The sequence below is a fragment of the Lactuca sativa genome, chromosome 1 (genome assembly GCF_002870075.4).
Source record: "Lactuca sativa cultivar Salinas chromosome 1, Lsat_Salinas_v11, whole genome shotgun sequence".
In the NCBI taxonomy this organism is placed as follows: domain Eukaryota; kingdom Viridiplantae; phylum Streptophyta; class Magnoliopsida; order Asterales; family Asteraceae; genus Lactuca; species Lactuca sativa.
The window spans coordinates 46016302-46030108 of record NC_056623.2 but is presented as its reverse complement, the minus strand read 5'-3'; the positions used below and the strand labels follow the sequence as shown (position 1 = coordinate 46030108).

General features: G+C 41.2%; 1 protein-coding gene across 1 annotated transcript; it reads right to left on the bottom strand.

Annotated features, from left to right (window-relative positions):
* Positions 1-11519: 11519 nt before the first annotated feature.
* On the bottom strand, positions 11520-12743 carry LOC111882131 (uncharacterized). Its single transcript, XM_023878497.2, has 2 exons — positions 12461-12743; positions 11520-12313 (listed from the first exon to the last, which is right to left on the bottom strand). Exon 2 carries the CDS (start codon positions 12309-12311, stop codon positions 11826-11828), a length of 486 nt encoding a protein of 161 aa, XP_023734265.1. The 5' UTR covers positions 12312-12313; positions 12461-12743; the 3' UTR covers positions 11520-11825.
* Positions 12744-13807: the final 1064 nt, after the last annotated feature.

Here is a 13807-nt window from a genome sequence, read left to right as displayed (position 1 = left end):
CATTAGTTATGGGTTTTAATATTATAAAGTATACTTCAATAGCTTAAAACACATTAGATCAGATCGTAACTGTAACACCGAAAATTTTAAAATAATTTTTTCACAATTTATAAAAACATTTCTCATTAATTTTTCATAAAAACATCAGATTTAAATTTCAATTCATATTACACAAAATCCCAAGATCAATGTAAATATATCAAAGTCCCCTGCGTGTGTACAGATCAAGCCGGCGCCTTCCCACGGTCATCGCTAGTACCTGAAACAACAACACTAACACTGTAAGCACGAAGCTTAGTGAGTTCCCCAAAATACCACATAAACACATATTAGCCACTCGAGGCTATAACTCTATGGGTCCGTGCACCCAACTCTGTGAACCCTCAGGTTCTAACTCTAGGAACCTTCCGGTTCCACTCTGTAATCATGCACAGCATAAATCACATAGAAATAATGCAGTACAACACATAACATACATACACTAACACATAACTCTGATTACCTACTCAAGGTAAAGTATAGTGAGAAGACTCACCTCGCGGATCTCGATGACTCACAAATCCTGAATCCCTCGTGCCCGATCCTCCGAGCTATAATCCTCCTATAACATCATATGTCTCTAATTAACACTTTTTATCTCTAAGGTTGACTATCCCTAAGAAGTCAACACAGGTCAACTCTGGTCAACGGTCAACGGTCAACTTTGACCGGACTCAGCGAGTGCACGAGGGCAACTCGGCGAGTCTAGACGTTTTCACCAACTCTCTAGGATTCCCTTCTTACACGTCGAGTACTCCCCCTGACTCGACGGGTTCCACCTGGAAGAATCGCGGGGCCACCCCGACTCAACTCGTCGAGTCTCAAGAACGACTCGGCGAGTCCCAGCTCGACTCAGACCACTTGACAACCCTCTCTAACTCGCCCTGACTCACTGGGTCAATCCATGACTCGACTGGACCACTCATTGGTCGGTCCAAGGCAATCTTCAAGCTACTCGCCGAGTCTGCTCATCGGACTCGGCGAGTCCATGCCATGCAATCACTCAAACTTGCTTCTAAGGTCAGATCTATTCCAACAATTCATAGATCTAGCCTTCCTAGAATGATTCACCACGTAAAGCTCCAGACTTTATGCATAAACAACCTCTATATGACCATATATGAAGAATCATCAACAAATCTCACTACTCAAGGTCATAACCTCCATTGTTCTATATAAAGCTTGATGAATGAGGCTCTCTGGACCTCTATGGATCCAGATCCGAAGTCTCATCACTAGCAAGGGACTATTTGACCGTCCAATCAACTCAACAAGGTCACAAGAAACCCTAAAATCAATTATACTTCACAAAACAGGAGATGAGCCGAAATCATACCTTTAGATTGAAGGGCTAAGCTTCAAATCCACCGAATAGCAGTCCCCTTTGCCTCCTCTTGGCTAGAGCCTTCCTCTTCTTTGCTAAACAACACACAAATGACAAGAAATGCTTCCTTTCTCTCTCAAATCGCTAAAGCACTCTAGGGTTTCTCTCTATGGACTGTTGGGTGCAAATGACGGCCATAAGGCCCTTTAAATAGGTCCCAAACCCGAGAAATTAGGGTTTCATTAAACAGCGTGGACTCGCCGAGTCCATATCCTGGACTCGCCGAGTCCAGACGAATCCCGCGTCCAGAATCGCGACCCTACTCGGCGAGTCTGAGCTCCAACTCGCCGAGTCCCCTCTCAAAACACCAAAAAAACAAAACAATAAAATACCTGGAAATCCGGGCTGTTACAACTCTCCCCCACTAGAACTAGACTTCGCCCTCGAAGTCTCGCTCTGAAAATAGCTCCGGATGCTGCTCCCGCATCTCGCGGTCCGGCTCCCAGGTCATCTCTGATCCCTTCCGGTGTTGCCACTGAACCAACACCAGAGGTACCTCCTTGTTCCTCAGTACCTTGATCTTCCGATCTCTGATGGCTACTGGTCTCTCGGCATAATTCAGGCTCGCATCCACCTGAATATCCTCTAATGGAACTACTGCTGACTCATCGGCAATACATTTCCTCAATTGCGACACATGAAAAGTGTCGTGGATTTGCCCCAACTCTGCTGGCAATTCCAAACGATAGGCTACCCGGCCTACCCTTGCAATCACGCGAAATGGCCCAATATACCGGGGCCCCAACTTGCCCCTCTTCCTGAATCGAATCACTCCTTTCCAAGGAGAGACCTTCAGGAGAACGAAGTCGCCGGCCTGAAACTCAAGCTCGGATCGGCGTCTGTCTGCGTAACTCTTCTGTCGGCTCTGGGCGGTCAATAACCTCTGTCTGACCTGCTGAATCTGCTCTGTCGTCTGAAGCACGATCTCTGTACTGCCCATCACTCTCTGCCCAACCTCTCCCCAGCAAATGGGGGTCCGACACCTCCTACCATACAACAGCTCAAAGGGTGGCATACCAATGCTCGAATGATGGCTGTTGTTGTAGGAAAACTCTGCCAAGGGTAAATACGCATCCCAGCTACCCCCGAAATCCAACACACATGCTCGAAGCATGTCCTCAAGCGTCTGAATCGTCCGCTCACTCTGACCGTCTGTCTGGGGATGATATGCGGTACTAAAATGCAATCTAGTACCCAACTCCTCATGAAATTTCTTCCAGAATCTGGAAGTGAAGCGCACATCATGGTCTGAAACAATCGAGATCCGCACCCCATGCCGAGATACCACTTCTCTCACATATAACTCCGCCAACTTCTCCGCTGAAGAACTCTCACTGATGGCAAGAAAGTGAGCGCTCTTCGTCAACCTATCCACAATCACCCAAATTGCATCAACTCCTCTGGCCGTCCTCGGCAATTTGGTGATGAAATCCATAGTGATCTGTTCCCACATCCATTCGGGAACCTCCAATGGCTGCAACTTGCCATGCGGCCTCTGGTGCTCGGCCTTAACCCTACGGCAGGTCAAGCACCTCTCAACGAACCATGCGACGTCTCTCTTCATACAGGGCCACCAATACTCTTTCCTCAAATCCAAATACATCTTCGTGGCCCCCGGATGGATCGAAAATTTCGACCGATGAGCCTCCTCCATCAAAGAAGTGCGCGTACCACCCACAAACGGTACCCAAATCCGACCCTGAAAAGTCATAAGCCCTCGCCCATCCGTAACGAATTCTGAAACCAAACCAACGACCCGTTCCCTCTTCTGCATCTCCGGCTGCACAGCCTCGGCCTGTGCCCCACGAATGGCATCCAATACCGGAGCTATCATGGTCAATCTCAAACATACATCTCGCAATGGAGTGCTCTCCGCCCTGCGGCTCAACGCATCGGCCACCACGTTGGCCTTGCCCGGGTGGTACAGGATCTCACAATCATAATCCTTGACCACATCTAACCACCTCCTCTGACGCATATTTAGATTGGGCTGATCCATCAAGTACTTCAAGCTCTTATGGTCCGTGTATATCGTACATCGAACCCCATATAAGTAGTGGCGCCAAATCTTGAGGGCGAACACTACTGCCCCCAACTCTAGATCATGCGTGGGATATCTCGTCTCATGAGGCTTCAGCTGCCTCGATGCATATGCTATCACATGACCCCTCTGCATCAACACCGCACCCAACCCCAAAATCGATGCATCACAATATACTACAAAATCCTCCATCCCTTCCGGGAGAGCTAATACCGGGGCTTCGCACAACCTCTGGCGAAGTGTCTCAAAGGAGGTCTGCTGCTCGGGACCCCATGAGAATGCAACACCCTTCCGGGTCAATCTGGTGAGCGGCACTGCGATCTTGGAGAAATCCTTGATAAATCTCCGATAATACCCTGCTAGTCCAAGGAAGCTCCTGATCTCAGAGGGTGACTTTGGCACCTCCCAACTCATCACCGCCTCAACCTTGGCCGGATCGACCAGAATCCCTTCCTGGTTAACGAGATGTCCTAGAAACCGGACCTCCCGTAACCAGAAATCACACTTGGAGAACTTTGCATAAAGCTTCTCCGATCTCAATACCCCAAGGACCTCCCTCAAATGCTCCTCATGCTGCTCTCTAGATCTCGAATACACCAGAATATCATCGATAAATACAATCACCGACCGATCCAACATCGGCCTGCATACCCTGTTCATGAGATCCATGAACACCGCCGGGGCATTGGTGAGCCCAAAAGGCATCACCACAAACTCATAATGCCCATATCGCGTCCTGAATGCTGTCTTCTGGACGTCCTCATCCCGCACTCTTACCTGATGATATCCCGACCTCAAGTCGATCTTGGAAAACCAAGAGGCTCCCTGCAACTGATCAAATAAATCGTCGATCCTCGGCAACGGGTAACGGTTCTTGACCGTCAGCTTGTTCAACTCCCGGTAATCAATACACATCCGATGTGAACCATCCTTCTTCTTGACGAACAGAATAGGTGCTCCTTACGGCGAGCTGCTCGGCCGAATGAATCCCTTCCCCAGCAACTCCTGAAGCTGCGAGGATAACTCTTGCATCTCTGGAGGTGCAAGACGATAAGGCACCTTAGCTATAGGCGCAGCCCCCGGAACCAAATCAATACCAAACTCCACTTGCCTCACAAGAGGTACTCCCGGCAGCTCCTCGGGAAAGACATCTGGAAACTCACGCACCACCGGTACCTCCCCAACTGAACTCGGTCTCTCGGAAGTCGCTCGCGTATCCATCACATACGCCACAAAACCCTTACAGCCCTGCTGTAGACACTGCCTCGCCCTAGCGGCCGAACAAAAGGCTGATCCCGAACGTGTACCCTCGCCGTACACCGAAAGAACTCCCCCACTAGGGTCTCGTATAGTCACCAGCTGACGCTCACAGTCGATAACCGCGCCGAATCGGCTCAACCAGTCCATGCCCACAATGACACAAACATCACCCATCGCAATAGGAATCAGATCAATCGGAAACTCAACCCCGAAAATCTCTAACACACATCCCCGGAAAACCTCTGTGGCACAAATCACTCTATCGTCAGCTATGGAAACTCTCAGAGGCCGACTCAATGCCTCACGACTAACACTGATATGCTGACCAAAGGCCAAAGATACAAAAGACCGACTCGCACCCGAGTCAAATAACACTAAAGCAGGTACGGAGTTCACAAGAAAGGTACCTACGCATAACATAATATAAGCATAACATCATATATCAAAAATAAATACACGAAAGGAAACATACCAGCCACAACATCGGGCGCAGCGCGGACCTCCTCCGCAGTCAACTGGAAGGCTCTCCCTCGAGCTCTCGGCGCCTCGGCCTTCACAGGCCGACTCTCTGTAGCTCTGATGGCGGCAGGAGCAGACCCCTGAGATGCTCCGCGCAACTGCGGACACTCGGCTTTCCGGTGTCCGGTCTGGTTGCAGTGAAAGCACACTGCAAACCCCTTGGGGCAGTCCTTGGCCATGTGCCCCTCCTTGCCACATTTGTAGCAAGACCCCGCTCGGCAAACTCCGTCATGACCCTTGCCGCACTTTCCGCAAGTGCGGCCCTTCTGGCTCCCTGGTCTGGGATCAGCAGGCTTGGCCCGCTTGGCGGCCGGCTGCGACAGTGCCGGTCGCCGATCCCTCCCCTGAGACTCTGCCTCCTCCCTGGCCTGAGTCTCAAGCTCAATCTCCCTCTTCCGGGCATTTGCCTGAAGCTCGGCAAATGTCCGGTACGAGGAGTTCGCAGCGAACTCCTGAATATCCCGCCTCAAGATGCTCAAGTAGCGGCTCATACGTGCCTGCTCAGTGGACACATGCTCAGGGCAGAACATCGCCCTCTCGTGGAACATCCTCGTGATCGCTGTAACAGACTCAGTACCCTGCTTGAGGGTCAGAAACTCCTGTGCTAAACGCTCCCTCTCCACCTGGGGAACGTACTCATCCCGAAACATGGTGGTGAACCTCTCCCAGGTCACCGCAGAAAGCTCAGCAGGCGTATAATGCGCCGTCACGAACTTCCACCAGTCCTTCGCTCCCAAGCGAAGCTAATTCAGCGCGAACCGGACCTTCAAATGCTCAGGAGACGAGCAAGTGAAGAAACACCCCTCAATATCAGATATCCACCTCATCGCTGCCACCGGATCCTGAGTACCATCAAACTCTGGTGGTTTTGTGTTGCTGAACTCACGGAACAGCAACGCATCCCCACCCTGCGGCCTCGCAGCAGCAATCGCTGCGGTAGCCGCTGCAGCAGCAGCCTCAGAAAGAGCGGCATAACGCTCATCAAACGTCTCAATCAATGTGGTCTTTATAGACCCAAACATCTCCGGTATCTCTGCCCTGATGGCCGCAGCCACCTCCTCCTGAATGATCCGACGGATCTCCTCCTCACTGGTACCACTGCTCTCGGGCATCAAACGTGTCCTCACCATGATCTACCTCTGAAATACAACATACGATAAATTAGAATCCACACGAGTATGCTCACACTCGTCAACTCTTTCCTCCTCGATTCTTGGCATTCCAAAGATTCTGACTTGGGCTGCACACCGCCCCGGTGCTTCCAGTAGTACGGGCCCAATACTACTGTCCGCACCGCACCGGAATACACTCCAAGTCCTTCTCTTTGGATCCCAGGTCTCAAGTACTCTATCATGCATAGACCACTCTCTAATAGATCTCTCATAAGCCCCTCGCTGCTACCTACTCACTCTCAAGCATCTCATAGCAGCTCACATCTCCCTAGGCTAAGGCATCACAAATCAGGCCACCCTAGTCCTAATAGCAATACCTAGCCTACTCTAGCATGCGGATACATCATATTAATATCGCATAATATATAAAGGTATTTTGGGAAATCACCGTCTGGGCGCTGACTGATCGTACACACATCTCTTGCTCTGCGTTTTTCAAAAAAAATCTTTTACTCTTTTTGAAAATACATTTTAAATCCTCAGTTTGAGTTCAAATACGCCCGAAGGTGTACTCGAATCCCTCAAACCAAGGCTCTGATACCAACTTGTAACACCGAAAATTTTAAAATAATTTTTTAACAATTTATAAAAACATTTCTCATTAATTTTTCATAAAAACATCAGATTTAAATCTCAATTCACATTACACAAAATCCCAAGATCAATGTAAATATATCAAAGTCCCCTGCGTGTGTACAGATCAAGCCGGCGCCTTCCCACGGTCATCGCTAGTACCTGAAACAACAACACTAACACTGTAAGCACGAAGCTTAGTGAGTTCCCCAAAATACCACATAAACACATATTAGCCACTCGAGGCTATAACTCTATGGGTCCGTGCACCCAACTCTGTGAACCCTCAGGTTCTAACTCTAAGAACCTTCCGGTTCCACTCTGTAATCATGCACAGCATAAATCACATAGAAATAATGCAGTACAACACATAACATACACATAACATACATACACTAACACATAACTCTGATTACCTACTCAAGGTAAAGTATAGTGAGAAGACTCACCTCGCGGATCTCGATGACTCACAAATCCTGAATCCCTCGTGCCCGATCCTCCGAGCTATAATCCTCCTATAACATCATATGTCTCTAATTAACACTTTTTATCTCTAAGGTTGACTATCCCTAAGAAGTCAACACAGGTCAACTCTGGTCAACGGTCAACGGTCAACTTTGACCGGACTCAGCGAGTGCACGAGGGCAACTCGGCGAGTCTAGACGTTTTCACCAACTCTCTAGGATTCCCTTCTTACACGTCGAGTACTCCCCCTGACTCGACGGGTTCCACCTGGAAGAATCGCGGGGCCACCCCGACTCAACTCGCCGAGTCTCAAGAACGACTCGGCGAGTCCCAGCTCGACTCAGACCACTTGACAACCCTCTCTAACTCGCCCTGACTCACTGGGTCAATCCATGACTCGATTGGACCACTCACTGGTCGGTCCAAGGCAATCTTCAAGCTACTCGCCGAGTCTGCTCATCGGACTCGGCGAGTCCATGCCATGCAATCACTCAAACTTGCTTCTAAGGTCAGATCTATTCCAACAATTCATAGATCTAGCCTTCCTAGAATGATTCACCACGTAAAGCTCCAGACTTTGTGCATAAACAACCTCTATATGACCATATATGAAGAATCATCAACAAATCTCACTACTCAATGTCATAACCTCCATTGTTCTATATAAAGCTTGATGAATGAGGCTCTCTGGACCTCTATGGATCCAGATCCGAAGTCTCATCACTAGCAAGGGACTATTTGACCGTCCAATCAACTCAACAAGGTCACAAGAAACCCTAAAATCAATTATACTTCACAAAACAGGAGATGAGCCGAAATCATACCTTTAGATTGAAGGGCTAAGCTTCAAATCCACCGAATAGCAGTCCCCTTTGCCTCCTCTTGGCTAAAGCCTTCCTCTTCTTTGCTAAACAACACACAAATGACAAGAAATGCTTCCTTTCTCTCTCAAATCGCTAAAGCACTCTAGGGTTTCTCTCTATGGACTGTTGGGTGCAAATGACGGCCATAAGGCCCTTTAAATAGGTCCCAAACCCGAGAAATTAGGGTTTCATTAAACAACGTGGACTCGCCGAGTCCATATCCTGGACTCGCCGAGTCCAGACGAATCCCGCGTCCAGAATCGCGACCCTACTCGGCGAGTCTGAGCTCCAACTCGCCGAGTCCCCTCTCAAAACACCAAAAAAACAAAACAATAAAATACCTGGAAATCCGGGCTGTTACAGTAACACCCAACTCTTGGTGTATCAAAATATATCAAACATGTCGATTTTGTGAAGGAGGGAATGTCCATGGTGACTCGGGTTATAGGGGGCGTCTTGTTAAATCTTGAAAAATAAACGTAAAATGTAATTTTTAAGAAAGCTTGTTGAAAGTTTTGTTGATGCAATTAACTATATAATTTTGTGGGCACATGTTATAAGGTTTTCCAACCAATTACACCGTTTTAACATTAAATTGGCATGTTTTTTTGTTTAAAACGTAATTTATCTTCAACCTACTATACTGTTTTTAACATTAAAAAAAAATCAAACTCTTTGGTGCTTATTGCTTTTTTAATGCTAAAATGATGTTTGGTGTTTAGTGCTTTTTTAATGCTAAAATTATGTTCATTGGCGTATTTGGTGTTTATTACTTTTTTAATGATAAAATGATGTTGATTAGGAATGATTTAACTTTTAGGATTTTTACTCTATTTAACTTTTTTTTTTTAAGAAATCCATGTAAGTGAGCTCTCATTCTCATATTACAATACTTTCCAAGCTCTTGTATATATAAAAATCAACCCAATACATGTCGAAAACTCAAGTGATAACAATCTAAACAGGTGTTACATTGTCAGATAGATTTAAAAAAAAAATCAAATGGCAAATTAAGCTTCCACAATAGCTAAATGTACTCACATTTTTCGAGCAACTTGAACACTAGAAGGGAGCATCCGAGTGATCCACGATCGACTACAACTCCCTTCTCGTGCAATATTGCCCTTGAAAGTATTATCGCTCATATAAGTAAAAGGCAAACCCAACTTTTGGCTTAAGGGTGACTATGGTACTATTATTGTTAATATTTTTATAGACATGTTTTGTATATAAATCATTAGTTTAAAACCCGTGGAAATCACGGTTATAAAATTAATTAAATTTTAATAGTGAAAACTCAAAATAATTAATCAATTATTTTAAATAAATTATTAATTAACTGATATTTTTTTAGTTATATAAAATTTAATCATTAATTTAAATAAATATATGAAATTCTATCACCTTATAGTTTATATTAATTTTATTTTAATTTTTATTCTAGTGTTATTAGTTTAATGTAATTAGAGTGGGAAATTTAAATTTTAAAATTTGAAATTAAAAATTAGTAAGTTGATAAGTGACATACATTAATTAGGAGGTATAATAGGATGACACATGACATAAGAAGAATAAAATCTACATTAATTATGAGGCTTAATATGATGACACATATCAAAAGGAGATTAAAACTATTCTTTTATTAGAATAAGGATGTCAGTCCAGCTCACTTGCTTTTGTAATATGTATTTATTCTCCGAAAAATAAGATATCATTTACAGAAAAGAAAAATATATTACAAATTTGGAGGTATTGCACCTACAACCTACAAAAGGCCACGTTTTGTTCTTCATGATATTATAATTTCTTTGGTTTTCCAAATTACAATTCTTAAATTACATTTTCTTGATTAATTTCGTCATGGCAATTTAACAAAAAAAAGTCATTAAAATCACTACCACTAAGAGAAATTTTGATTGCCCTTAACTGATCTTCACGACAATCGATCTTCAATTGGGAAGTTTACCCTTAGTTTATTAGTAAATAAACTCACTTAGCTCGATTTGTGTTATGATCAGAAATACAACATTATCGTGTTAAACATAGAAAAAAAAAGTTATCAACCATCAAAATAAGAAAATAACAAATATGAATACAACAGATAAAATAAAAAAAGCACGTTTATAATGACATCAAGTATTACTATTTATATTACAATATGACTCCATCTAACCCAACAATGCATCAAAAAACAATGAAATATCTAGTGAGATACCAATTACTATATGAACTTCTTCGCCGCCATGGAGGTTTTTATACAGTTAACTAGTTTATAATTCGTGCCACCACAATTATAAAATTAATTAAACTTTAATAGTAAAAACTCAAAATTATTAACCATTTATTTTAAATAAATTATTAATTAAGAAAAAAAATTTAGTTATATAAAATTATAATCATTGATTTAAATAAATATGTAAAATTATATCATTTTATAATCTATGTTATTTTTATTTTAATTTTTAATCTAATTTATTAATTTAATGTAAATAGAGTGGGAAAATTTAAAATTTAAAATGGAGAATCAATAGATTGACAAGTAAAACATATTAATTAGAAGACATAATAAAATGACATATGACAACAGAAAAACAAAATATACATTAATTATGAGGCCTAATATGACGATACATATTAAAAAAATTATTCTTTTATTAAAAAGAAAAGGATTGGTTTTTAAATAACAAATCTAATAACATTTAAATGTTCATGTCTTAGATGAAACATGAGGGCATAGAACAAAACCTATGCTGATGGATTTGAAGCCCGTTGGGCCAGATCCCTTTAATATAATTAATTACTTTTATGTTTCTTACATATAATTTTTATTTTATTTGAAATTTAACATGTTTCATTTTAGCTAAATTACATATTTACAACTTTACATGAGCAAAAACAGAAAAATTACACTATTTTACTTTTTTTTTTTTTTTTTTTTTTTTTTTTTTTTTTTTTTTGTTTTGTTTTGTCAATTTAACTAATACAAATGAGGACAAGAGCCCTAAGTTGAAACTAATTTGATAGAAAGTAACCACTTAATTAATTTAGAAAATAGCATGTGATAAATTGACAAGAGCCCTAAGTTGAAACTAATTTGATAGAAAGTAACCACTTAATTAATTTAGAAAATAGCATGTGATAAATACAATTTCAAGAATATAATATGTAACTAATAGCGTTTATCATTTAAACATGTAACCAAATTCAAACCAATATCATTTTTATTGATTGTCTGAAAAAAGTTCTGCAATGGTGGACAAAAACACATATATTTATTGTGTACAGGTGCATCTACACATTCCAAAAATTAGAACAAACAAAACTGGAGTTTGTTGTATAACAATCAACAAATATATTTCCATGTATATATGCTACTAAAAAAAAAAAACAATTCAGATCTCTCAACTAAATTAAGCATGTATTTTTTTCAATCACTCAAGGCAACAATATAAATCAAACTTATATACTCTTCATTTGCATTCATTTATCTTTTAGTTCTTACCTTTTTATCATTTCCCAATTTCTTGCAGGTCTGTATACGACGAAGATTCAAGTGCAAGATCTGTAATACAACTTGATGATCGACTGAGTCGGATGCTACCGGTGTGCCTCAATGGACTACTTGGCGCAGACCTTAATGATCTTGGCGACTCCAAACTGCGCCGGAGAATCTGTCTCATAGCAGTGATCAAATGAACCGCCGGATTCGGTGGCGGATCTGACGACGATGACATCCTGCAAAAGTTCATATGACGAAACATAGCCTCTTCGGTGCTGATCATCAGCCTTTCACTCCTCATTATTTCATCTTTCACCGCCTCTCCACACAATCCGCAGATCCATTTACCGTCATACCTCTCCCGGATCCTCTCTATATACGCCGGCGTACACTCCTCCGTCAATCCGCAGCAATCACACGTAGCAAACTCTACTTCCGTCGTTTGAGAATCCGTCGGAGGTATAATCATCACATCGCTCATAACTGTAGTAGACATATCTGAAACGAACAAGTAACAAAACTATCAGCATAGAATCTCATAATCAACAACTCGATCCAAACAAACTAAACAAATCATATTAACCAGTATTTCAGTAATCAAAATTCAAAATCTATAATTCTATGGAAACAAACGAAGTTAATTACCAGTAGTAGAAGCAAGGGGGGTTTGATACTTTGTGCAAACAATGAATCTCGTTAGAATCAGGTGAAATAAACAAAGTCGCTGTATATAAAAATCTTAATCCTTGATCTCTCTATTGGAACTCTTCTTCTTCAACGTTCGATTCTTCGGTAAAAACGAACAAACATCTGCTAGACATTTCAGATGAATTTGAATCTAAATTCTCACTGTTTTTGTTACGATCAAAATGAAAAATCAAAGTGGTTTTGTTGTGAGGGAATAACTGAATGATTAGAAGTAAGCAGATTGTGCAATATATATGTGCTTTGAAATGGAATGATAGCCATATAAAGTATATTATTAGTTGCCAGCTGTATGTATATTTGTCACAAACTTCTAGCACCACGTTTGAAAAAACAAGTATTAACTTTACATTATTATATCATCTTCTAAAAAAATTAGTATATTATATAGTTGTATAATGTATTTAAACCTCTTTTATATATATATATATATATATATATATATATATATATATATATTCTTTACAAAAAATTATTATGATATTTATTCATCTAACAGATCATCTAACCTATAGTGACAATATACATGAAATTTTATAAGTTCAAAATCGGTCTAAGTTATTATTCTGTGTATTTAGCTAAGATAAGAACGTAACCTTTTTTAATTCATTTTATTACAAAAAGGAAATATCTTTTTTAGAGTATTTATTATTAGCTAGGATACACATATGTTTATTGATTCTTTTATATTGACAACTGATTTATACATTTGATTATTAGTTAAAGACTTTTTATTCTAAAATACATTACTATATATGTGCGAAAAAAACTAACGAATTGATCAAACTCCGAGTAAAATGCATAAATAAATCATAAATTAAGATTATATATCAACCAAAACTGTACTAATGAAAAATAAGAAATACAGTTTAAAAGATTATATATTTTGTTTAAAGGGTATAATCTTTTGTCAAGATCAACGTGTGATTAAAAAATATATATACATATTCAACGGACGGTATATGTATACTGGAAGATAAACATATTCAAACTTCAAAGGACCGTGTTTCTCTATTTAATAAAGTATCTTTTAATTAACTACTATTCACCTGTTAACAATGATCCAAAGGAAAACAAAAAACAAAAAAAAAAATCCTTGAGATCCTCTTTATTTTCGATCTTCTTTTGGGTTTCTAAAGGTTTTTGGTCGTAATTCTCTTAAGAAAACCGATTGTACGCCTCTCCATTCGACCTAATGTTCGGGATTTTATAATTGCCAAACCACCACACCATGGTCATCATCGAAATCCCTTATTCTCCACGTCATCTAATTGGTCGTGAATCTTC

What these genes read in the sequence shown, in the direction of transcription:
- LOC111882131 (XM_023878497.2), bottom strand. Translation starts at nt 12,311, where the DNA reads ATGTCTACTACAGTTATGAGCGATGTGATGATTATACCTCCGACGGAT.